This window comes from Marmota flaviventris, chromosome 1 (assembly GCF_047511675.1).
Source record: "Marmota flaviventris isolate mMarFla1 chromosome 1, mMarFla1.hap1, whole genome shotgun sequence".
NCBI lineage: Eukaryota > Metazoa > Chordata > Mammalia > Rodentia > Sciuridae > Marmota > Marmota flaviventris.
Genome location: NC_092498.1, coordinates 119,840,701 through 119,868,201, shown reverse-complemented (window position 1 = coordinate 119,868,201; position 27,501 = coordinate 119,840,701). Strand labels below are relative to the sequence as shown.

Here is a 27,501-nt window from a genome sequence, read left to right as displayed (position 1 = left end):
GTACAGTCTTCTCATGTACTTCTCAACCCTAAATTACTTCTGGTCTATTCTCATGCTACTAACCTTCTTAATTAGTTTTCTCTTTCACATTTCCTAAGCTATATTAACTCTATATCCTCACATCCTTCCTCCTCAGCATATTATCTTGTGCCTCATTCCCAGTTCATTGACCACCATCAGAAACTGTAAACTTTTACAAAACTACTGATTATATTTTAGATAATAATTGAATCCAACATCTCTGTACATTGAGACTAAACTGTAAATGTCTTAATAACAACAAATTGTTCATAGGTGGCATATTGTTGATATTGGGATCTGTTAACATTGTCCTTCCCCACAAAGGAGGGATCTTGGAACCGTATAAGAGGACTACAGACCTATAGGATAAAAACAATAACACCCCTAGACCCACAGAGCTGGAAAGGAAGACACACAAGAAAATGAAAAGACAAGAGAACCTTAGACAAATGTGTATTTAAATTAACTTATGTAAAATATGTCTTGAGACAAATGACAGTTTATTTTTGTATTATTTAAAAATAGACAATCTCTTCTGAAAATAAATGTTGACTGTTTCTGTAAAAAAAGAAAAGAAAAGGGAAGAAAGTATACCAAACAAATCAAGACACCACATCATTAGAATCATTGGCAGCCACAGTAGAAAAAAATTACAGAGAAAGAGTTCAGGATGTACATGGTTAAAATGTTCTGTGAATTCAAGGAAGATAGGAAAGAGGAAATAAAGGCAGTGAAATATCACTTTGACCAGGAGCTACATAAACAAATCCAGTAAGCAAAATATGACCTCAACAGGAAGATACAGTTTCTAAAGAAAAACCAAACAGAAATCCTTGAAATGAAAGAAACAATAAACCAAATTAAAAGCTCAAATAAAAACATCACCAACAGAGTAGACCAATTGGAAGATAGGACATTGGACAATGAAGATAAAATATATAATCTTGAAAAGAACATAGACCACACAGTGATAATGGTAAGAAACCATAAGCAGAACATTCAAGAAATATGGGATAGCATAAAAAGACCAAATTTAAGAGTTATTGTGATAGAGGAAGGTATAGAGGTCAAAACCAAAGGCATGAAGAATCTATTCGATGAAATAATATCAGAAAACTTTCCAAACATGAAGAATGACTTGCAAATCCATATTGAAGAAGCATACAGAACACCGAATGTACAAAATCACAACAGATCCACATTATAATAAAAATGCCCAACATACAGAATAAGAAGAGAATTTTTAAAGCCATGAGAGAAAGGAATCAGATTACATATAGGGGAAATTTAATTAGGATAATGTCAATTTTTTCAACACAGACCCTAAAAGCTGGAAGATCCTGGAAAAACATATATCAAGCTCTGAAAGAAAATGGGTGCCAACCAAGAATCTTGTATCTAGCAAAATTAACTTTAGATTTGAATATGAAATAAAAACCTTCCACGATAAACAAAAGTTAAAGAATTTATAGCTAGAAAACCAGCACTTCAAAACATCCTTGGCAAAATATTCCATGAAGAGGAAATGAAAAACAACAATGAAAATCATCAGAAGGAGATAGTACCCTAAAAGCAAACTAATCGAAGAAGAAACTCAAGTCAAGTTAAATAATAAAAATAAACAAATATGCCTGGGAATACAAACCATGTGTCAATAATAACTCTGAATGTTAATGGCGTAAACACACCAATCAAAAAACACAGGCTAGCAGATTGGATTTAAAAAAAGACCCAACAATACGCTTTTTCTATCAGGAGACTCATCTGGTAGAAAAAGACACACACAGATTAAAGGTGACAGGTTGGGAAAAATCATACCACTAACATGGACCACAGAAGCAAGAAGGGGTTTCCATCCCCATATCAAATAAAGTAGAATTCAAGCCAAAGTTAATCAAAAGAGATAAAGATGTATATTACATACTGCTCAAGGGAAAATGCACCAACAAGACATAACAATCATAAATATATATATGCCCCAAACAATGGTGCAGCTGTGTTCATCAAACAAATTCTTCTCAAGTTCAAGAGTCAAATGGATCACAACACAATAATCCTGGATGACTTTAACATACCTCTCTCACCACTGGATAGATCTTCCAAACAAAAGTTGAATAAAGAAACTATAGAGCTCAATAACACAACTAATAACATAAACTTAACTGACATATATAGAACATTTCAACCTGCATCAAGCAGATACACTTTCTTCTCAGCAGCACATGGATCCTTCTCTAGAATAGACCATATACTATGCCACAAAGCAACTCTTAGCAAATACAAAAAAGTAGAGATACTGCCATGTATTTTATCAGATTATAATGGAATGAAATTGGAAATTAATGACAAAATAAAAATTTATGCATCACCTGGAGATTGAACAATATGCTATTAAATGAACAATGGGTTACAAAAGACATAAAGGAGGAGATTAAAATTTTCTTAGAGGTAAATGAGAATACAGACACAACATATAGAAATCCCTGGGACACTATGAAAGCAGTACTAAGAGGAAAATTCATTGCATTGAGTTCAATCTTTGAAAGAAGAAAATGTCAACAATTAAATGACCTCACACTACATCTCAAAGCCCTAGAAGAAGAACAAATCAGCAGTAAAAGCAGTGGAAGGCAAGAAATACTTAAAATTAGAGTGGAAATTAATGAAATTGAAACAAAAGAAACAATTGAAAAAATTGACAAAACTAAAAGTTGGTTCTTTGAAAAAAATAAATAAAATTTACAGACCCTTAGCCACGCTAATGAAGAGAAGGAGAGAGAGAACTCAAATTACCTGCATACATGATGAAAAAAGCAATATCACAACAGACACTACAGAAATACAGAAGATAATTAGAAATTATTTTGAAAATTTATACTCCAATAAAATAGAAGACAGTGAAGGCATCAAAAAATTTCTTAAGTCATATGATCTTCCCAGATTGAGTCAGGAAGATATACACAACTTAAACACCAATATCAAATGAGGAAATAGAAGAAGCTATCAAAAGATTACTAATGAAGAAAAGCCCAGGACCGGATGGATACACAGCTGAGTTCTACAAGACCTTTAAAGAACAACTAATACCAATACTCTTAAATTTATTTCAGGAAATAGAAAAAGAGGAAGTACTTCCAGACTCATTCTATGAGACCAATATCACCCTGATTCCAAAACCAGACAAAGGCACTTCAAAGAAAGAAAACTTCAGACCAATGTCTCTAATGAACATGGATGCAAAAATTCTCAATAAAATTCTGGCAAATCAAATACAAAAACATATCAAAAAAATTGTGCACCATGATCAAGTGGGATTCATCCCAGGGATGCAAGTTTGGTTCAACATACAGAAATCGATAAATGTAATTCATCACATCAATAGATTTAAAGATAAGAATCATATGATCATTTAAATAGATGCAGAAAAAGCATTTGACAAAATACAGCACCCTTTTATGTTCAAAACACAAAAAACTAAGGATAACAGGAACATATCTCAACACTGTAAAGGCAATCTATGCTAAGACTCAGGCCAACATCATTATAAATGGAGAAAAATTGAAGGCATTCCCTCTAAAATTTGGAACAAGACAGGGATGCTCTCTTTCACCACTTCTATCCAACATAGTTCTTGAAATACTGGCCAGACAATTAGACAAAAGAAATTCATGGAATATGTATAGAAAAAAGAAGAACTTAAATTAGCTCTATTTGCTGATGATATGATTCTATATCTAGAAGACCAAAAAAACTCTATCAGAAAACTTTGAGAACTAGTAAATGAATTCAGCAAAGTAGCAGGATATAAAATTAACACCCATAAATCAAAGGCATTTCTGTATATCAGTGACAAAAAAAATCTGAGAAGGAAATGAGGAAACTACTCCATTCACAATATCCTCAAAAAAAATAAGATACTTGGGAATCAACTTAACAAAAAATGAAAGAACTATACAATGAAAACTACAGAACCCTAAAGAAAGAAATCAAGGAAGACCTTAGAAGATGAAAGGATCTATCTTGCTCTTGGATAGGCAGAATTAATATTATCAAAATGACCATACTACCAAAAGCACTATACAGATTTAATGCAATTCCAATAAAAATCCCAATGGCATTCCTCATAGAAATAGAAAAAACAATCATGAAATTCATCTGGAAAAAATAAGAGACACAGAATAGCTAACACAATTCTAAGCAGGAAGAGTGAAGCAGGTAGTATCACTATAACAGACCTTAAAATATACTACAGGGCAATAGTAACAAAAACAGCATGGTATTGGCACCAAAACAGGCTGGTAGACCAATGGTACAGAATAGAGGGCACAGAGACTAACCCTCAAAATTACAATTATCTTATATTAGACAACGGTGCCAAAAACATGCACCGGAGAAAAGATAGCCTCTTCAACACATGGTGCTGGGAAAACTGGAAATCCACATGCAACAAAATGAAATTAAACCCCTATCTCTCACAATGCACAAAACTTAACTCAAAATGGAACTTGGACCTCGAAATTAAACCAGAGACTCTGTGTCTAACAGAAGAAAAAGTAGGCCCTAATCTTCATCATGTGGGGTTAGGCCCCAACTTCCTTAATAAGACTCTTATAGCATAAGAATTAAAACCAAGAATCAATAAATTAGATGGAATCAAACTAAAAAGTTTCTTTTCAGCAAAAGAAACAGTCTGTGAGGTGAACAAAGAGCCTAAATCCTGGATGCAAATTTTTACCCCTCACACATCAGATAGAGCACTAATCTCTAGGGTATATAAAGAACTCAAAAAGCTAAGCACTGAAAACACAAATAACCCAATCAACAAATGGGCTAAGGACGTGAACAGAAACTTCTCAAAAGACAATATACAATCAATCAATAAATATTTGAAAAAACCTCATTATCTGTAGCAATCAGAGAAATGCAAATCAAAACCACTCTAAGATACCATCTTACTCCACTCAGAATGGCAGCTATTACGAAGACAAACAACAATAAATATTGGCGAGGATGTGGGGGAAAAGGAACACTCATACATTGCTGGTGGGACTGAACATTGGTGCAGTCAAAATGGAAAGCAGTATGGAGATTCCTTGGAAAACTTGGTATGGAACCACTATTTGACCCAGCTATTCCTCTCCTTGGAGTATACCCAAAGGACTTAAAAACAGCATACTACAGGGACACAGCCACATCAATGTTTATAGCAGCACAATTCACAATAGCTAAACTGTGGAGCCAAACTAGATGTCCTTCAGTGGATGAATGGATAAAAAAATGTGGCATATATGCACAATGGAATTTTACTTAGCATTAAAAAAGAACAAAACCATGACATTTGCAGGTAAATGGATGGTGTTGGAGAAGATAATGCTAAGTGAAGTCAGCCAATCCCCAGGAAACAAATACTGAAGGTTTTCTCTGATATAAGGAGGTTGACTCATAGTGGGATTGGGAGGGAGAGCATGGGAGGAATACATGAATTATAGATAGGAAAGAGGGGTGGGAGGGAAAGGGAGGGGGCAGGGGATTAGCAAGAATGGTGGAATTTGATGGACATCATTATACAAAGTACATGTATGAAGACTTGAATTGGGTGTCAACATACTTTATATACAAACAGAGATACAAAAACTGTGGTATATATGTGAATTAAGAATTGTAATGCAAAAAAATAATAATAATAGCGTTACCTTAGATTAGGTAGAGGGAAGTGAAAGGAGGGGAAAGCAGGGGATGTGGGGATAAGAAAGATAGTAGGATGAAACAGACATTATTACTTTATGTGTGTATGTGACTTTATGACCAATGTAATTCTACAATATGTACACTCAGAAAAATGAGAAATTATATCCCATCTATGTATGATATACCAAAGTATATAAGTGTATTCTATTGCATTGTATAACTAATTAAAACAAATAAAAAAATTTTAAAAAGACACTGTAATAAATAATGTGAATGAGCCCTCCCTCTGCTCTATGGTTTATGGAAAGGCTTAAATGCCATGTCAATGAAAATGTTTATATTACTATGGCCAAACTCAATGCGTCCCAATAAAATTTGGAAAAGACTAGGAATCTTCTGATGAGCGTTTAGCAGAATAATAACAATAACCTGGATCTTCCAAGTTGATTGTGTTATTGAAATTATATGTTTTCTACTAATTCCTTTTGTGTTTCAATTGTAAATCATGATGACCTTGGACCAAGAATCCAGTGACTGAAAAATATAATTCACCAGTTTTTAAATATTTATATATATAATATGTGGGGAGCCAGTCTGAATAATTCACATTCTCCTTCCCAGAATGGAGAGGCTTTGGCCGTCACTACATCTCCTAGTGACCTGGACATTGCCCTGGTCCTGGAAGTTTGAGGACATGTCTTCGGACATAGGTGTGTCACCCCATAAATTGAGCTATGCTCACCTGTTCCTTTGTGATATTACCCCTTTGCCCTGTTTGGGATAGAATGCTCCATGGAAACACCCTTTGTGTGTCCCCTTCTCTTGCTCTACCCTTGGGTGTGGCCTTCCTAGATGTCAGTCAACCTGCTGACAGCAGACATTACAAAGCAAGACTCAACCCCCTGAAACCTGACCCCTTGCCTCATTTGAATGGCTTCTCCTCAACAAAAGGGTTGAGTACGCACTCGCTCTCTCTTTCTGTGGACCCTTAAGGTCAGAGGAGCCATCACAGGACCCCAAAGAAAAAGGTATCTCTGACTCTTGTGTGGTTATTTTGTGCAGCCCAGTTCCCCTGGAGTGACCCTAAGTGTTTTAGTCGTGAAAAACGTGACACTGTACCACTGGGTACATGGGGCTGAATGCCAGTTTGGCCATCTACCAGCTGATGGACCATGGGGCAAGTTACTTAACCCTTTTAAGTCTCAGTGTACTTGCCCATAAAATGGGGAAAACAGTAGGATCATTATGAAGAAAATTGAAGTTGTACAATTTGTCACAACCTCTAGGCTTTGTATTTTTTTCATATCTGTCTCCTGTCCTGGGAGGGAAGGGGCCTGATAAGGACCACTCATCTTTGAGTCCAGATAAGGTGACCAGGATTAAGAAGATAAAAGTTAACCGCCCTCCACCCCAGTGTTTGCCATGCTTGGAATTGAACCCAGGACCTTGTGCATGTATCATTCAGCTACACCCTTATTAACTCCAAAGTCAGCTGTTTAATTGAACACTAAATATGTATGTGGCAGTATGCTGAAGTGTTTTCCATATGTTCTTTGATATATCTTAAATCTTATTACCCACATTTTGCAAGTGAGGAAAACAAGCTCCCACCCCAAAGCTGGATAACTTGTTCTGAGGTTTCCTCACTAATGAGAGAAGGAGCTAGAATTCTAATCAGGTATGCCCTGACTATATAGCCACTTCTGAGCTCACTGGGTGAGGAACATCCAAGGAGGAGCTTGATGCTTTATAAACCATGGTCATGTTCCCCACTTCTACTTTAGAAATGCTGGTGAGCAATAGAAAATATCATCTCTGAATCTGGCAGATGTAGCAGGAGATGAAACTCAGGATGAAATGAGGGTGACACACCTCTGTCATGCAACTATTCAGGGCTTGTTACCACTGGATGGAGAAGAGTTGGAGGCCCAGGGAGTTTCAGGAGCCTGGCTAGAGTTATAATGGGCACCAGGAGCCTTCTTAAGAGACCAACTAGTCAAATTCTGGCAATAAGACCGGAGAGGAAACAATCTCAGATGGGGAAGTGATTTGTAAGGTCACTTGACAGAGGAAATAGTATCTGAACTGAGGGTCCTGACTCCCAGCCATGCACTCTTCCTGCTACACCAGGCTGAGGTCAAAGTTGAGGCAATGTCCTGTGAAGAGCTCTGGGGAAGGCAGGCTGAGTGTCTTGCAGCTCCTTCTTTGTTCTGTAGCTCCTCTCTGAAGCCAGTCAGATGTTTAGTATCCAGAAGAAAGAGCTATAGCCCTCCATCAAGCAACCTGAGTTCTGGACTCAACCTGAAGCTGGCATGAATGGTGGGCACTCAGCAAATCTGTTAGATCAAATTGGGTCTTGTCTCTAGACTATGATGTTAAGTGAAATAAGCCAAATGCAGAAGGTCATGTTTTTCTCATATGTAGAAGCAAGAGAGTAGAAAGGAAAAGAAAGGGAGGTATCTCATGAAAAGCAAAGGGAGATCAATACAATAGAGGAAAGGGACTAGGGGGTGGGAGGAGGGGAAGAAGGGGGAAAATGCTGGGGAGGGATATTGGCTAAATTATATTATTATTGTGTACATGAACTAATATTAACAATGAATCTTACCATTATACATAACTATAATGCACCAATAAAAGATTTTGAAAAAGAATTGGGTCTCTCTCTACTTTAGAGCTGATATTCAGAGAATTTAAAGGATGTATCCAAGCTAACCCAGCAAGTCAAGGGCTGAACTGATGCTCAGATCCTTAGATGAAGCCCACCAGGGGTCAATCCCTCCCTGATTACAGTTTTAGAGGGAAGGTCAGGGACACTTTACCTTTATTGCTTTTTATTTTTCCTTCTATTTCACCTTCTTCACCCACAGTCTAGGGGTAGGCTCAGGTGAACTCAATAGTCTTCTATCCTGACCCTTCTCACTCTTCTCTATTTCCTCTTTTCCTGACAATATTTTGTTTTTTATCCTTAGGCCTGGAATCACCTTCAGCAGCACCTTCTCCCTACCCCAACCTCACAAATCATCTTGAATGCTGCTTTCTCTGGAAAATATATCAGGTAGAAAAAAAGAAAGATGAGAGGGGGGAGAGAGAGAGAGAGAGAGAGAGAGAGAGAGAGAGAGAGAGAGAGAGAGAAAAGAAGAAGAAGAAGGAGGAGGAGGAGGAGGAGGAGGAGGAGGAGACAATGGAGGAAGCGGGGGAGTGGGAGTGGGAGTGGGTATGCTGGCTGAGTTGGATGCTGATGATGGTTACCCAACAATGCGATTGTATTTAATGCTTCTGAGCTGCACACTTAAAAATGGTTATGGTGGTAAATTTTATGCTATGGATATTTTAATATATATACACACACACAATACATCTATGGATTAGAGTAATGTGATGTGATACAAGTCAAAGAATGCCATGGCCATTAGAAACTGGAAAAGAGAAAGAAGAATTCTGCCCTAGAATCTCAGGTGTTTGATCCTCCTGACTCCTTGATTTTTAGCTCAGTGAAACCGATTTTGGACTCCTGTGTTCCAGAACTTCGAGGAAAAACAAAATTGGTTGTTTCCAGCTACCAAATTTGTGGTAATGTGTTACAGCAGCCACAGAAAAATTATATGCTGATCAACACCCTGCTTCCCTGGTCTTTCCATACCTGAACTCAGAAGAAAGAAAAGGAAAGGGGAGAAAAATATCATAATGTCCTTCTATTCTCCTCACCTTTGCTGGTGTCTCTCTGTCAGTGAGACCCATTGTTTGAAACAGTCATTACTTTCTGTGCCATAGTATAGACATTTTGATGGGGGTCACCATGTCCAGTGAGCTTTCCATGGTCTACTGGTTGGTGGCTGAGCTCATATTCAAACTGACCATGTAAGTCCCTCCTCCACCCCTAATTCCCTAAATCCACTGTCTCTGTACTTATGCTATTGATTTTATTGTGCCCTAAGAGTTCAGTGTTTCATGATTATTCCACCTTTGTGTGCCTTACCCAGAAGCACAATTTAGAGTGAAAGATAGATACTGCATATTTTTAAAAATTTTTTAGTTGTAGATGGACTTGTTTATTTTGTTTATTTACTTTTATGTGGTGCTGAGGATTGAACCTAGTGCATCACACATGCTAGGCAAGCACTCTACTGCTAAGCTACAACCCCAGCCCCAGACACTGCATATTTGAGAACTGCTGAGGAGGAGCTCCTAGACTGTCAGGAGAAGGCAGGGACTTTGCCTGGCACAGAGCCAAGTGGAAAAGCTTTGCTAAATGCATGAATGAATTAACAAAGGAATGTGGATAAAAGGAGAGTTGCTTCTTGCTGTGGTTGACAGCTAAACTCTAAGTGTTGGAGGCATCCATGGAGAAAGCTTCTACTTGCAAATTTCTTAGAAGAGGAATTCCTGATCTTTCTGAACAGGCACTAAGCAGGGCCCTGGACTTAGCCTTATTCAGTTTACAGTCCTGGGGAAAATGAGATGAGCTACATGGATGCTGTCTAAATAATGATTTTCTGATTGCAACTAAGGTGGGAAGAAAAAGTGCTGATGAGGGAGGAGAGGAAGCAGACCTTGGAGACAGCAAGGTACAAAGGAACACAGGGCAGTTATCCCTAAGTACCTGGGTGGTAGATTGTTTCCACTATTCCCTGTAGATACCAAAATGTGCAGATTTTCAAATCCCTTATATAAAATGACATGGAATTTGCAGTCTGTTTACATATTAGTAGTGAATGGTTCTTAGTGGAGGGCAGGGAGGACCCAGGGAAGAACAGAATCCTGGTAGAATTTATGTGGTCCTTTCTCCTCCTTGTACTTTCTCATTGGATCAAGGCTCTCCTCTCCCAGAACAGCCACTTTTGGTTGCTCTGAGGCCTTCAGGGTCAGCCCTTGAGAATATCTTTCCAAAAATCCCTCTGAAAGAGTCCCTGACCTGACTTGGGTTGCAGGGCCAACTCTGCCACTCCCTTACTGTGTGACCTTGGATAAGTCATGCTTCCTTTCTCAACCATCTCTTTTCTGAGCCCAGGGTGTGGCTTAGATATGTGTCTCCTAATGAGCAGGCTGAGTACCCAGGAAGTCTCAGGGTTTGCACATAACCTATGTATATCCTCACATATGTATTAAATACTATATTACTTATAATATCTAATAAAATGTAAGTTTTATGTAAACAGTTCTTATACTGTATTGTTTAGGGAAAATTTAAGCAAAAATTCTGTACTCTGGATGCCAAATCCTGGGATATGCAGGGCTGACTGTACCTGGTGAGACACAGAGTAAGGAAATGCTTCCCTTCTTCCAGTCTCAGTGTCTTCCTCCTATAGGAGGGTAACAGTGTCCTTGGGGGCTGTGGAGGTGGAATCAGGAATGTGAGTGACTGGCTATGCCTGTGGCCAGGGATTATGATTATGCATCCAGCAAGTTCCCATTTTCCCAGAATGTTCTCCACCAAGACCAAGAATTTGGCTGAGTTTCTTAGAAGAGCTCTGTGCCCATTTTACACATGGAGAAGCCAGGTCCAGAGAGGGGCTGGGACTTGTCCAAGAGCAGCAGTTGGCAGGTGCTCTCAACAGTCTCTAGGTCCCTGGCCCCAGGCGGTGATCCCTCTATTAAGCCACTCCTGCTCTGTCCCAGGTGGAATCCCATGGCAGGCCAGGCGTGGCAGCCTGGTGGTTTCCCGCTGCTAAAGGACCTCGGCCTTTGTGCCACGCGGGCACCACCTCCTGGCCGGCCCCTCCCTGCTCGAGGGACAGCCTTTACCTGTCCTGGACGACACCGCCCCGCCAACAGCTCGGCTGACTCCTCATTCAGCACTCCAATCCCGGTGCTGCTGGCCGACAGTGCAGAGCACCTGCAACAGCAGCAGCAGCAGCAACAGCAGTGCAGGAGCTTTAATTCACTGCTCCTCCATCACGGATCCCCACCCCTAAGGCTGATAATTAACTCAGAGGCTGAATAAGAAGTGAGCAGTCCGGGCGTGGGGGAGGGATTTGTCATCATCACCATGGACAGTAGCACCTGGAGCCCATCACCCACCACCACTGCTGCTCCAGTGGAATCCTACCAGCGCATCAAAAATGCTGCGGACATCTCTGTCATTGTCATCTACTTTGTGGTTGTGATGGCCGTTGGGCTATGGGTATGTAGGAGTCCTGGGACCGTAGCTGAAGAGGACGGGACAAGAGGGGCGCACAAAGGGATGGTGTCCATGAGCTGCCAAGAGGCGGATGGGTTTATCTGTCTATTGAGGCAAGTGGGAAAGCCTTGGAAACCCTTGAGAGGTTTTGAGGAGCGCAATGTGTGGCGGGCAAGCAAGCATGAACTTCTGTCAGACGGGTTCCCAGGGGAGCATCAGGAAAGCCAAGGGAGATTCCTGGGACCTGTGAGCAAAGAAGGAAGGTGGAGGATTGCTGAGAGAAAGAAAGAGAAAAGCCAAGAGGTAGAGAGGGTCCCCTGGCAGGTGACTACTTTCCTACCTTAGTTAACCAACTTAAATGGGAAAGAAATGGTTTCAAGCCAGAAGGTCACAAACCCTGTCAGGCTCAGGTGCTTGGGGCAATCTGTGAGTGTGGCTGACCAATGTCACTGCTCCTGCTTAAGATTAAACAAGAGGCCTTTGCCAGGGAATCCCAGTGGCTAGAGCTAATTAGGAATGGGGAAGTTACATGGAAGAAGAAGAGGAGGAAGACCAGAGGGTGTCCTGGTGCTGCAGAGAGGGAAGTGCATGTGTCTCCCCTTGGGACTCTGGTGACACACCAAACTAGAGAAACGTGTTCTCTGCATCCTGGAACTTGGAAAGTTCTTTTGTGACAGACTCTGGCACACCTAACACTAAAAGAGAAAGTGTTTTAAAAGCATGCAAATATTCCAGCCACTTTCAAGTGTTGTCCTGGGTGGGGATGACAGAGGGGGCTACTGTGCCAATGGTACCTGGTTGTGTTGAACTCTTTAGACTTAGAGGGAAGTGTGGGCACTGAAACTTTCAGGAGTAAGAGGAAGTGTGGATTTTTGGGGGGGAAAGGGATTATAGAACCCACACTTAATAGAAAGACTCCTCAAGTGTCTCATGGGGTTGGTGTGGCTTACTCTTTCTCAATATTCTTAGCTTCCTCCAAACAGTGGGAAATATTCAAGTAGGAATCAGAATACTCAAGTTTGGTACTGGCTTTCTCATGGTTAGAATCAAATGACCAGGTAGGATAGCTTCCTGCAGCCTCAGTTTACCCAAGAATAAAACAGGTACAGTTGCATCTAATCTTATGACTTCTCAAAGATATTGTAAGGATCTGCAGAGATGAATCTGAAAACTTTTACAGTCTTTAGGAATTTTTTTTTGAATCTCATTTTCCCTACAGGGTGTCACCCAGACTCTGAGTAATTTGGTCCTGTTAAGTAAAATGGGAAAAATGGTCAGCTGGGTAGAACATCTTTACAAAAAGCCACAAGACAGAAATGCTAATCCCCAATTTACAAAAGAGGAAGTTGAAACCCCATGTGGTTGTGATTTGCCTAAGATTTTGCAATACATGGGGTTGTTCCTGGAACTCAGGTTATCATGACTCCTGGTTTCTCAAGGTATCAGGCACATTGTCACTGTGTCTGCCTTAATACCTCCCACTCCTCCACAGCTTATATACACTAGAGCCAAGATGTGAATCTATCATTTGGTAGCCATGCTATACTGCCCATTTCCCTGACAATCCCAATAATCTCAGTTTTGTAAACCAATCTCTTTAGCCCTGCCAGTACTACAGATGTTTACATTTTTTATGGTATTTGCACTTCTGAAATATCTGTGAATCAGTACCACTTGTCCTTTTAAATGCTGGTTAATGAGCCTGCTAGTATTTGTCGACATTTAATCTTCCCCCATTAGCAGTGCCCCTGGACCCTGATTATTTAACATGCTGAATTTTTTCCAGTCAAGACTCCCCTTTTTGCTGTGAAAGGGTTAAGAGTGACTTTGGGATAGACATTCTGACTCATGCCTAATCCCTGGACTGCACAGATATAAGGGTCCAGGCCCATTCTAGCAATACCCCTCTGTCACCATCCCTGTCACTTCCAATATTCTTCAGATGTCTTGTATTCTTCCATCTGTGTCTTATTCAATCATATTTGAGCTTTGGATTATGGCTTCTTTGGTATTTATTTCCACTTTTATTTCCTCCCAGGTGGCTTCTTGGGGGATTTATATCTTCTGAAAATGAATCTCTATCCTTGTTATCCTGAAACATTTCTACTATCCTGTAATCCTCTCAAGCCAGGGTTTGTTAAAATTATGGTCCATGGGCCAAATCTGACTCACACTCTGATTTTGTATGATGCACAAACTAAAAATGCTTTTTCATGCTTTTATTTATTTATTCATTTAATTGTGCATCAGGGATTGAACCCATAGGTGCTTAATCACCGAGCAACATCCCCAGCCTTTTTTATTCATTACCTTTTTTTAATTTTGAGACAAGATCTTACTAGGTTGCTTACAGCCTCACCAAGTTGCTAAGGCTGACTTTAAACCTGTGATTGTCCTGCCTCAGCCTCTAGAGCCACTGCGATTATAGGTATACACCACCACACCCAGCTGCTTTTTACACTTTTAAAGTGTCATAAACACAAAACAAGAAAAAAAAACAGTGAGGCAGCATGTATCCCACAAAATATGAAGTATTTATTATCAGAGTCTTCCCCTTACAGAATAAATTTAACAACCCCTGTGTTATGTACTAAGTTGAACCAACAGCATCATTGACTGCCTGAGCTGAAATGGGTGAACCCTAGCTTTCCATTTTACAGATTAAGAATAGAGAGCGTGGCTAGAAGTCAATCAGATGAATCAATATAGAACTGGGATTAGGACCCAGGTCCAATATTCTTTCTTGTCCCCTCTAAGACACTGTTCTTTTTTGGAATACTCTCTCCTTTGACCTTTCAACCAAGGCATTGCTGGACAGTGTCCCAGTGGTTCTGAATTTCTTTTTTCTGTGTATATCTTCATAAAGATGAGACCTAAATTTATTGACTTCAATCTTCTTCATCTTATATTTACATCTCTTCTTTAAGCCATTTGTCAAAATCACTTTGGCTAGTTGTCAACAGCCTTGACTTGAATACTTTCAGCAGAAAATCTTCCCAGTGGCCCCATGGCCATCTCTGAACAGCTCTGATAAAAAGGAGCTGGAACCCAGCTTCAACCTGACATCCTGGGGCTTCTCCCATTTTTTGTTATGCTCTATGAAGGATGCACTGAGTGTGACTGTCCTGTTTTACATATCAGAAGGTAATAGACCACACCTGAGTCTTCTCCCCAGGCCCAACATCTCCAGTCTCTTAATCTGTTTCTCATTTAAACTGAGGCCTAAACTTCCTTCCTTTTGTTCAATGATATTTTTATTTCAATGAGAAAAAAACACACATACAACACAACAAAACCATTGTGAGTTAATTGTTCTTCTTTTGCTCTTGTGAGTTCATTCTCTTCTAGTTGTAGGGTAGATGTGTGAATTTAACATTATGGTTTACAAAGTGAACCTTGGGACCTTGAAGTTTCCTTTGTGCCTTTCTATGCATAAGGCATTTACTAGGTTCTATAGGGATTAAAAATTTATAATAAGTTAACACAAAGTAAAAAAAACATGTAAGGACTTTGAACACGGTAAAAATAGAGTTCTCTAGGTGTTCAGAGGAGGGAGAGATTATTTTTGTTTGGGGAAGGGAAGAGTTCATAGAAGAGATTTCCATGGAGGGAGTGTCAGATAAGGTTTCACAGGGAAGATGACATTTGAGAGGCCTTGAGGGATGGGTAAGCAGAGATGAGGAGAGGATAACCATGCTGGAGAGGAAAGGCCTTGCAGAGGTGCACCTCTCTTTACCTTTGGTACATCAATATCTTTTCTGAATTACTATAGCTCCCCATTCTAGACCCTGCACTCATATTCTTCCTCTAAGCTCTTCATTTTTGTGACCAACCGAGAAATATTTGTGTCTGGACCTCAACCCACATTTCCTGTCTCCCTAATCAGGCTGGGGAATATCACCTTCTTTGATTTCAGAATGATCATTTTCCAGCCCATTGCTGGAGGCTAAGTCATTTGGATTTATTTTTATTTCAGCCCTAGTGACCTTCATATGTTTTAGGTCTGTTGGTGTTCTCTCTCTCTCTCTCTCTCTCTCTCTCTCTCTCTCGGTTCTTTTTAGATCTGTTGACTGTCCTGTTATTCTCAAAAAATCCACTATAGAGTCCTCAGAGTATGTCCAATGGGATGGAAGACACTGCTAGGAGTCCAGAAAGCCCTGATGCACTCTCCCTGGTACTGCAAAGCACACAGGGATGCTCAACAAATCTATATTATTTAATTAGATGCATAAATGATCCTGCTTCTTAAAGAACTTTATTCAATACTTCTTTGCAGTGTGACAACCTAGCAATGCGTCATCCACTGCAGACTTGTTTGCTGAATGAATGGCAAGTTCATAAATGCCTGAAATGTCATCATAGGAGGTTAATTTCTTTAGACCAGTGATGCCTTTTAGCCTCATGGTCAACTATGAAAACACAAACACATCTTATAGGGATAAGCCCCTGTCAGCCATTAACATTTTCAGGGAAATTAACAAGTGTCTATTGAGAGAAAGCCAGTGACAGAAAAGAGGAAGGGGGAGGAGGTCCAGGGACAAGAGTAGAAACACTGCCCCATTTTACGCTAAAAGCCTGGACCTGGGCCTGGGCCTGAGCTCAAACAGAAATAAGCTGCAGTCTCAGAAACAACATTCCAAAGAAGGCTTGAGAAGAGCTGGTCATCATTCATTAAACATACATGTCATATTTCTCCTCCTAAGACTTCAGTGACTGCTTATTGCTTATGAATACAGCCTGTAACTTTTAGCCTGGCATTTGAGATCTTGGCTCACCTCTCACCACTCTCCCCATTCATATGCCTCAGTCAAGTTCAACAACTAACACTGTTTGCCATTCCTTCCCTCCCCAGTCTGGGTGTAGTTCCACCTCTGGATTACTGAACTTCTGAAATCCCCCTCCCTTTTTGTCCTTTAATCTAACCTCACTTTTCCTCTAAGATTTGCTGAAATGCTACTCATTCTGGGAAGCCTTCTGTCTTGTCCTCTTTTTAGAAGAAATTGCACCCTTCCTGTGTATGTACGTTAGTCACAATATATTGCCAAAAAACGATTCCAGCAAGATCCTACTTACATCTTCAGGGAGGGATAAATCTGTATTGAGTTTGAACATCTGTTTTTAAATGTAATATGTAGTATTAGCATTTTGAACTATTATGGTATTTTCTTTTTTTGACAATAGCTTTTTTTGAGATACAATTCCATACAAGTACCATATAGTACTTTTCAAAAGTATATGTCATTAGGTACTCTGATATTCTTGTAAGAAACACATAAAAAGTTCCATTTCCAAAAGGGATCAGGGAAAGGAGGGAAGAGATGTACTGGGAAATAAAATTGACCAAATTATCTTGGTATATTTTGTGCATGTGTGTATATAATAGTAAAATTATTATGTATAATTATAATGCACCAATAAAAATTTTAAAAGAGTTGCATTTCCTCCAATTTAACACAATAGCAAACACAAAAGGTGGAGGGGCTTGTTCAGAACCAATTGCAGAGTGAGCTAGTGTTACTGGCAGCCTAGCCCAGAGATCCTGCCTGGATCCTGACTGGCTGGATCTGACCACCCACCCACACAATAGGCAAAAGATGGAAAGTGAAAATGAATTTTTTGCAGTTTGGTCAAACTAGGGAGAAGCAGTGAGGTTGTTTATCTGCAGGTCCCACAGAAATGGTTATAGTTTGTAGAAACAAAAGCCAGATGGCATACATATGTATATTTAGTTACCTGTACTAGACAGACTGGGGCAGGGGGTAATCTCCATTCTCAGCATCTTTGGCATTCCCCAGGTTAGAGACTTTATTCCCAGTATGAGGAAATACACAATGGAAAAAAAAACACTTATCAGGAAGTTGTCCTTAATTTCAGTTTGTTTCACTGGCACTAGGGGAATTGTTTAAGCCTTCTGAGCCTCAGTTTCCTTGTCTGTTAACTGTAGGGCCCTGCCTCCATCATTTAATATTTTGAGAGTCCAGGGGAATAGGAAAGTGAAAGAAGAAGGTCAAAAAGTGGAGTGGCTAACGAAAGTGCCAATATGAGGAGGTGTGTCCTTAGGCTGGTAAGGTCACTCTTCTAGTTTTCTATTAAATTTTGGACCTTTCTTCCTTAGGCTATGTTTCCACCAATCGTGGGACAGTTGGAGGTTTTTTCCTGGCAGGCCGAAGTATGGTGTGGTGGCCGGTAAGTTTTCTCTAAAATTCTGTTTGCTGGGGTATTTCTTTTAGGTATTTTCTTCTTGGCTTTTGTTGGTGGTGATTCTTCCTTCTTCCCTAAATTCTTGATATGAGTCACATGCTCACCAGGTCTCCTAGGCATTTAGAATCTCTTGTTTTAATGGAATAGCATTCAAATAAGTAATGCTTGGAATTCATCAAGGGATAAATAATATATACATATACATATATATGTATATATATATGTATATATATATATGCACACACATATAAATAAATCAAACATGCTAATAAACCCATCACCTTACTTTTTTGTGATAAGTACATTTAAGATCTAATCTCGGACAGGAAGATGGCGGCGAGGGGAGTGCATTGCCCCCGTGTGCCGCGTCACTGTGTGGGAGTATGACGAGTCAGGACGGCTAAAGGCTATCTTGTTAGGAATTTCCAGCAATAGTGGGGTGCTCCGGAACCTGGAGGAAGGATTTCCATCGCACGAGGATCGGCTACGGGGACTCAAACGTGAGAGATTTGTCGCACGGAGGGTAACGCTGCTTATTCAGCAAATTGCCCCACGGCTAGAGTCTGCAGCGTGCACTGGGAAACGAGGAGATAGCGACGCAGGGATACAGCGCTGCAGTTTCTGCCAGCCGTGCAAGCACCGTACTCAGTGCTGAATTCTGGGTTTGAGACGGGGGAAGGAAGCGGTCAAATTCGGTTCTCCACACCGGTCAGACCACAGAGGAGGCCAGCGGCCACCATCTTGGAGAGCTGACGTCACCATCCCTGTTTTCGACTGACCGCAGCTCATTCAGCCATAGAACAGGTAATTTCAGGCTGCCATTCGCCTGCAGCTTGCAGACAGATTACTCAGGCTCAGTGCTAAATAACCCGCGGAAACTGCTTCTTGGAGCCTGCTCTTATCAGAGCATACACCAAGCACGGAGCAGCCGAGTTCTGGCTCCCGGAACTGCTCTGGCCCAGGGCTAAGGAACCCGCAGAAACTGCTTCTCGGTCCGGGTCCTGCTGAGTACTGTGGAGGTAAATACCAACCGAGCCTTCATGGGCAGTGGCAACAGGACGGAGACGGGGCCTGTGAGGGCCGGTCAGGACTCACCCGTTGCTTTGGTCACCCGGCAAAGGGAACGAAATGCTGCCATTCCCATAAGATACCAACATGGCAGAGATCTGATGTCATCAGAAAGCGGCGGAGGAGAGAACTTCATCAATACCAGCGGTGACAGAAACAGTTGGTCTCCTGGTAGGGAGGGTGAGTCACAGACACCCGAGTCTCTCTCGCTTTGTCATCGAGCCAGAGGGGAGGAGCCGGGCCGCCGCCCACGCCCGCAAGGTGGGCAGACCTGCGATCCAGTGGTACACGGGCATGGTAGGAGGGGCAGGGCAGAGCTGCCGCCCGCGTCTGCAAGGTAAGCAGACCTGCGACAGACTGGCGGGTCAGGCCCAGCGGCCTGCCAGCGTGGTACACAGTCACCCCAACTGGAGTAGGGGCAGAGCAGAGCCTTCGCCCGCGCCCGCGCCCGGATCAGGCCCCGCCGGTGTGGTGTTCACGTGACCCCAATTGGAGTGGGGGGCGGAGCGGAACCGCCACCCGTGCCCGCAGGGTGGGCAGACCTGTGACCAACCTGCAGATCAGGCCCAGCGGTCCGCGGGCGTGGTAGGAGGGGCAGGGCAGAGCAGCCGCCCGCACCTGCAAGGTAGGCAGACCTGTGACAGACCGGCGGATCAGGCCCAGCGGCCTGCCGGCGTGGTACACACGTCACCCCAATTGGAGTAGGGGCAGAGCAGAGTCGCCGCACATGCCAGGAACAGGCCCAGCGACCTGCCGGCGTGGTACACACGTCACCCCAATTGGAGTAGGGGCAGAGCAGAGCCGCCGCCCGCGTCCGGAATAAGCCCAGGGACCCGCCGGCGTGGTAGACATGGCACCCCAGTTGGAGTAAGGGCAGAGCAGAGCCGCCGCCCGCGACTGCAAGGTAGGCAGACCGCCGCCCGACCCTGCAAGGGAGACTTTTCAACTATACAAGAGCAATATAAATATATAGGGGAAAAAAACATTTCAAAAACACAACAGTTTCACCAAGCAGAAAGTAACGCAAGCAGTATGAAAAGACAAGGAAAGAAAGGACCACAAGCAATGCAGGTCAACTCAACTTTAGAAGAGGTAACAGCTGCAGCAGATAGAATGTCAGATAAAGAATTCAGGATATACATGCCTCAGATGATCTGGAGTATCAAGGAAGACATTAGACAGCAAAATCAGACAATGAAAGATCTTTCAACACAGATTCTGAAAGCTAGAAGATCCTGGAATAACATATTTCAAACACTGAAAGAAAATGGGTTCCAACCAAGAATTGTGTATCCAGCGAAATTAAGCTTCAGGATGGAAGATAAAATTAAAACCTTCCACAATAAACAAAAGTTAAAAGAATTTGCAGCTAGAAAAGCATCTCTTCAAAACATCCTCGGCAAAACATTACAGGAAGAGGAAATGGAAAATAACAATGAAAACCAACAGTGGGAGGTAGGACAGTAAAGGGGGGGGAAATAATCAAAGAGGAAAACAAACCATGTTTAGTAACAGAAATAAACAAATATGGCTGGAAGAACAACCCATATCTCAATAATAACCCTAAATGTTAATGGCTTAAACTCACCAATTAAGAGACACAGGCTAGTAGAATGGATCACAAAACAAGACCCAACAATATGCTGCCTACAGGAGACACATTTGATAGGAAAAGACATACATAGGCTGAAGGTGAAAGGTTGGGAAAAATCATATCACTCATATGGACTTCGGAAACAAGCAGGAGTGTCCATACTACTATCAAATAAAATAGATTTCAAGCCAAAGTTAATCAAAAGAGATAAAGAGGGACACTACATACTGCTTAAGGGAACCATACACCAAAAAGACATAACAATCATAAATATATATGCCCCAAACAATGGTGCAGCTATGTTCATCAAACAAACTCTTCTCAAGTTCAAGAGTCTAATAGACCACCATACAATAATCATGGGAGACTTCAACACACCTCTCTCGCCACTGGACAGATCTTCCAAACAAAAGTTGAATAAGGAAACTATAGAACTCAATAACACAATTAATAACCTAGACTTAATTGACATATATAGAATATACCACCCAACATCAAGCAGTTACACATTTTTCTCAGCAGCACATGGATCCTTCTCAAAAATAGATCATATATTATGTCACAGGGCAACTCTTAGACAATATAAAGGAGTAGAGATAATACCATGCATCTTATCTGATCATAATGGAATGAAACTGAAAATCAACGATAAAAGAAGGAAGGAAAAAGCATACATCACTTGGAGAATGAACAATAGGTTACTGAATGATCAATGGGTTATAGAAGACATCAAGGAGGAAATTTAAAAATTCTTAGAGATAAATGAAAACACAGACACAACATATCGGAATCTATGGGACACATTGAAAGCAGTTCTAAGAGGAAAATTCATTGCTTGGAGATCATTCCTTAAAAAAAGAAAAAACCAACAAATAAATGATCTCATACTTCATCTCAAAATCCTAGAAAAAGAAGAGCAAAACAACAGCAAAAGAAATAGAAGGCAAGAAATAATTAAAATCAGAGCTGAAATTAATGAAATTGAAACAAAAGAAACAATTGAAAAAAATGATAAAACTAAAAGTTGGTTTTTTGAAAAAATAAACAAAATCGACAGACCCTTAGCCATGCTAGCGAAGAGAAGAAGAGAGAGAACTCAAATTACTAGCATACGGGATGAAAAAGGCAATATCACAACAGACACTTCAGAAATACAGAAGATAATCAAAAATTATTTTGAATCCTTATACTCCAATAAATTAGAAGATAGTGAAGGCATCGATAAATTTCTTAAGTCATATGATCTGCCCAGATTGAGTCAGGAGGATATAGACAACCTAAACAGACCAATATCAATTGAGGAAATAGAAGAAACCATCAAAAGACTACCAACTAAGAAAAGCCCAGGACTGGATGGGTATACAGCAGAGTTTTACAAAACCTTTAAAGAACAACTAATACCAATACTTTTCAAGCTACTTCAGGAAATAGAAAAAGAGGGAGAACTCCCAAATTCATTCTACGAGGCCAACATCACCCTGATACCTAAACCAGACAAAGACACTTCAAAGAAAGAAAACTACAGACCAATATCTCTAATGAACCTAGATGCAAAAATCCTCAATAAAATTCTGGCGAATCGGATACAAAAACATATCAAAAAAATTGTGCACCATGATCAAGTAGGATTCATCCCTGGGATGCAAGGCTGGTTCAATATATGGAAATCAATAAATGTTATTCACCACATCAATAGACTTAAAAATAAGAACCGTATGATCATCTCGATAGATGCGGAAAAAGCATTCGACAAAGTACAGCATCCCTTTATGTTCAAAACTCTAGAAAAACTAGGGATAACAGGAACATACCTCAATATTGTAAAAGCAATATATGCTAAGCCTCAGGCTAAAAACAGGGATGCCCTCTCTCTCCACTTCTGTTCAACATAGTTCTCGAAACACTGGCCAGAGCAATTAGACAGACGAAAGAAATTAAAGGCATAAAAATAGGAAAAGAAGAACTTAAATTATCACTATTTGCAGGTGACATGATTCTATACCTATCAGACCCAAAAGGGTCTACAAAGAAACTATTAGAGCTAATAAATGAATTCATCAAAGTGGCAGGATATAAAATCAACACGCATAAATCAAAGGCATTCCTGTATATCAGCGACAAATCCTCTGAAATGGAAATGAGGACAACCACTCCATTCACAATATCCTCAAAAAAAAAAAAATACTTGGGAATCAACCTAACAAAAGAGGTGAAAGACTTATACAATGAAAACTACAGAACCCTAAAGAGAGAAATAAAAGAAGATCTTAGAAGATGGAAAAATATACCCTGTTCATGGATAGGCAGAACTAACATCATCAAAATGGCGATATTACCAAAAGTTCTCTATAGGTTTAATGCAATGCCAATCAAAATCCCAACGGCATTTCTTGTAGAAATAGAGAAAGCAATCATGAAATTCATATGGAAAAATAAAAGACCCAGAATAGCAAAAACAATGCTAAGCAGGAAGTGTGAATCAGGCGGTATAGCGATACCAGACTTCAAACTATACTACAGAGCAATAGTAACAAAAACAGCATGGTACTGGTAGCAAAACAGGCGGGTGGACCAATGGTACAGAATAGAGGACACAGAAACCAATCCACAAAACTACAACTACCTTATATTTGATAAAGGGGCTAAAAGCATGCAATGGAGGAAGGATAGCATCTTCAACAAATGGTGCTGGGAAAACTGGAAATCCATATGCAACAAAATGAAACTGAATCCCTTTCTCTCGCCATGCACAAAAGTTAATTCAAAATGGATCAAGGAGCTTGATATCAAATCAGAGACACGCCGTCTGATAGAAGAAAAAGTTGGCTACGATCTACATACTGTGGGGTCGGGCTCCAAATTCCTCAATAGGACACCCATTGCACAAAAGTTAATAACTAGAATCAACAAATGGGACTTACTCAAACTAAAAAGTTTTTTCTCAGCAAAAGAAACACTAAGAGAGGTAAATAGGGAACCTACATCCTGGGAACAAATCTTTACTCCTCACACTTCAGATAGAGCCCTAATATCCAGAGTATACAAAGAACTCAAAAAATTAGACAATAAGAGAACAAACAACCCAATCAACAAATGGGCCAAGGACCTGAACAGACACTTCTCAGAGGAGGACATACAGTCAATCAACAAGTACATGAAAAAATGCTCACCATCTCTAGCAGTCAGAGAAATGCAAATCAAAACCACCCTAAGATACCATCTCACTCCAGTAAGATTGGCAGCCATTATGAAGTCAAACAACAACAAGTGCTGGCGAGGATGTGGGGGAAAGGGTACACTTGTACATTGTTGGTGGGACTGCAAATTGGTGCAGCCAATTTGGAAAGCAGTATGGAGATTTCTTGGAAAGCTGGGAATGGAGCCACCATTTGACCCAGCTATTCCCCTTCTCGGTCTATTCCCTAAAGACCTAAAAAGAGCATGCTACAGGGACACTGCTACATCGTTGTTCATAGCAGCACAATTCACAATAGCAAGACTGTGGAACCAACCTAGATGCCCTTCAATAGACGAATGGATAAAAAAAATGTGGCATTTATACACAATGGAGTATTACTCTGCATTAAAAAATGACAAAATCATAGAATTTGCAGGGAAATGGATGGCATTAGAGCAGATTATGCTAAGTGAAGCTAGCCAATCCCTAAAAAACAAATGCCAAATGTCTTCTTTGATATTAGGAGAGTAACTAAGAACAGAGTAGGGACAAAGAGCAGGAGAAGAAGATTAACATTAAACAGGGATGAGAGGTGGGAGGGAAAGGGAGAGAGAAGGGAAATTGCATGGAAATGGAAGGAGACCCTCAGGGTTATACAAAAGTACATACAAGAGGAAGTGAGGGAAAAGGGAAAAATAATACAAGGGGGAGAAATGAATGACAGTAGAGGGGGTAGAGAGAGAAGAGGGGAGGGGAGGGGAGGGGGGATAGTAGAGGATAGGAAAGGCAGCAGAACACAACAGACACTAGTATGGCAATATGTAAATCAATGGATCTGTAACTGATGTGATTCTGCAATCTGTATATGGGGTAAAAATGGGAGTTCATAACCCACTTGAATCAAAGTGTGAAATATGATATATCAAGAAATTTGTAATGTTTTGAACAACCAACAATAAAAAATTTTAAAAAAATCTAATCTCCTAGCAATTTAAAAAAATTATTTTTGTAGATGGATTGCTTTTTGTTTTTGCCTCATAAGTGCAAAGCAAAGCTCTGCCACTGAGTCACAATCCCAGCCCCTCCTAGCAATTTTTAAGTAGACAATCCATTATTATTAACTATGATCACCATGCTGTATCATGGATCTCTGGAATTGATTCAAACCGACTGAAATGTTTTTACCCTTTAACCAACAACTTCCCATCCATTCCCAATTTGTTATGCATCATCCTCTGGCAACTACCATCCTATTCTCTGTTTCTATTAGCCCAACCCTTTTAGATTCTGAATGTAAGTGGGAATGTGAATTTTATCCTTATACTGGCCAAAATACTGGGTAGATGCTGACTTTGTGATGAGTGCCTCATGGTGGTCTTTCTTTTACTCCTTAGTGGGCAGAAGCACACCTATTCTAAAGCTTACTTTCAGGTCTGTGTCAATGCTTTTTAATCTTTTCGTGTTTATAATTTAGTACTTTCCTAAAATCAAGCATTAAAGAGGCAGCTCAAATCCCAAAGTTCAAGACAAGGTTTGGGTATCCTTTCTGAAGCTGTCCTGACAAATGTGGTAACCACTAATCAATAGTCAATTTATAAAATTAAGATTAGATAAAATTATCATCCCTTGGTCACTTAGCCATATTTCAAGTGCTTAATTACCATTTGTGGAAAAGGCTGTCATATAAAATAGTACAGATATAGAACATTTCCAAAATCATAGACATTCCTATTGGATGCTACCACCCTATGGCTTTCATATGCAAACTAGCATGAAACCTTAGTGGATTTGAGATTTGCCAAACTAGAGAGCTAAACAGGACTTAGAAGTTTGTTTAAGTATTTTAAAAACAGTGTATTCCTCACTCCATCGAATGCCTCAATGCTACCTATAGCAAGCCTGCCAAATACTCATCCAGTCTCAGTTTGTTCCCAGTTCCTCTTTCTCCTATACATACCCCCCATGATAGAAAACTCACCACTTTTAAGATAAATCATTGCCTTTTTTATACAGCTATTTTCCCTTCTATTGATTGTAATCAAGATGAATTTTTGTGCCTCTAGGACTGTTTTATTGGGTGTGATACCTCAGTTTCCAATTTCTGGGACTTGGAGAAGCCAATGAGAGGGAATGCAGGGGGCACAATCACCCATAGGGGATTTGCATTTTAGTCTGGCCTGGGTCTGGGAATACTTCACATCTTGGCCAGCAATTATTTCTTTCTTCCTGATATTGTCTGAGTCTGGATCTGGGCTGATGGTTGATTAATTAGAGGAATTAGCCCCACCCTAAGCAGGTAGGGTTCAATGGTTCATATGGTGTTTCCCATGGGTGTTCTTTTCCTTAAGAACATATCTGCATATCTCAGAACTGGATTATTATAACCGAAGAGATGCATGGCATCATAGTTTTGTGTAGAATCCACTGCTTCAATGATGAGGCTCTCATTCGAGTCTTCTTCTCCCAACCACTTTTCATCTAACACTGATTATGTAAATGGTTTCTAAACCTGTCCATGTATCAGAACCACATGAACTATTGCAAGTTAGCACTCAACACTGTGCCTTTCCAGAGATTAGTCAATGAGAATATTAGCCAGGTGCCATAGCTACTCAGGAGATCGAGGCAAGAGGATTGCAAATTTGAGGCCAGCCTGAACAAGACCTTGTCTCAAAAAATAAAATGGGCTGTGGATGCATCTCAGTGGTAGAGTGCCCCTGGACTCAATCTCCAGCACTGGGGGCGGGTAGCAAAAAGGTAAGAAGGGAACATTAAGAAATAGAAGAAAGATCCAGAGTGTTGAGGCAACTCCCTCAGTTGGCATCTATCTGGTGCATGGTATTTAGTAGTGCTCTGTAAAGGGAAGCTTAGTGTTTCCCTGAAATTATTGCTACTGATGCCTTAAATTTAACTTTTAGGTTCATTGTGTGAATAAATTTAAATGATTTATATGCATATTTACTTATACTCCTGCAAATTATCAATTCCAGGTACACATTGACTGTATTTTAAAATGATTTGATGATTGGCAGGAGTATAAATAAAAATAAATACATACAGATGAATTATGTTAATTTGTGTTGGGCTTTGTCTCAAAGCCAATCAGTGGCATTCTATAGGTTAGGTGACAATGTTTGTTTTCTCTCTTTGTATTATATAATACATTTTTGATAGTTGGTATCTTAGATGCATTAAAATATGGTGTTATGGTTTGGATCTAAAGTGTATCCCAAAAGTTCATGTGTTGAAGGCTTGATTCTCAGTATAACAATGTTCAGAGATGGTGGCTTTGGGAATTGATTTGATCATGATGGCTCTGACCTCACCAGTGGATTAATCCATTGTTAACTGAATGAACTACTGGGAGGTGGTAGAAACTGTAGGCTGTGGGTGTGGTTGAGGGTGTGCCCTAGCAGGGCATTTCTTGTCCTTCTCTCTCTGATTCCTGGTTGCCATTAACTGAACAGCTTTCCTCCACCCTGCTCTTCTGCCATGATGTTCTGTCTCACCTAAAACAATGAAGCCAGCTGAACATCTCTTGAAATCTCTGAAACCATGAGCCAAAATACATCTTTCCTCCTCTAAGTTATTTTTCTTAGGTATTAGTCAGCAATCAAAGCTGATTAACAC

At 40.4% G+C, this 27,501-nt stretch overlaps 1 protein-coding gene across 2 annotated transcripts in view; it reads left to right on the top strand.

Moving 5' to 3' along the window:
• The first annotated feature begins 11,698 nt into the window (after positions 1-11,698).
• Positions 11,699-27,501, top strand: part of LOC114106500 (sodium/glucose cotransporter 1-like) — an 87,772-nt gene continuing 71,969 nt past the window's right edge. The window contains exons 1-2 of one of the 2 annotated variants that reach the window (XM_027953439.2): positions 11,699-11,837; positions 17,946-18,016. In XM_027953439.2, coding sequence (XP_027809240.2) covers positions 11,699-11,837; positions 17,946-18,016 — 210 coding nt within the window. The remainder of the gene's footprint in view (positions 11,838-17,945; positions 18,017-27,501) is intronic. The other variant, XM_027953441.2, reaches the window with a different exon arrangement.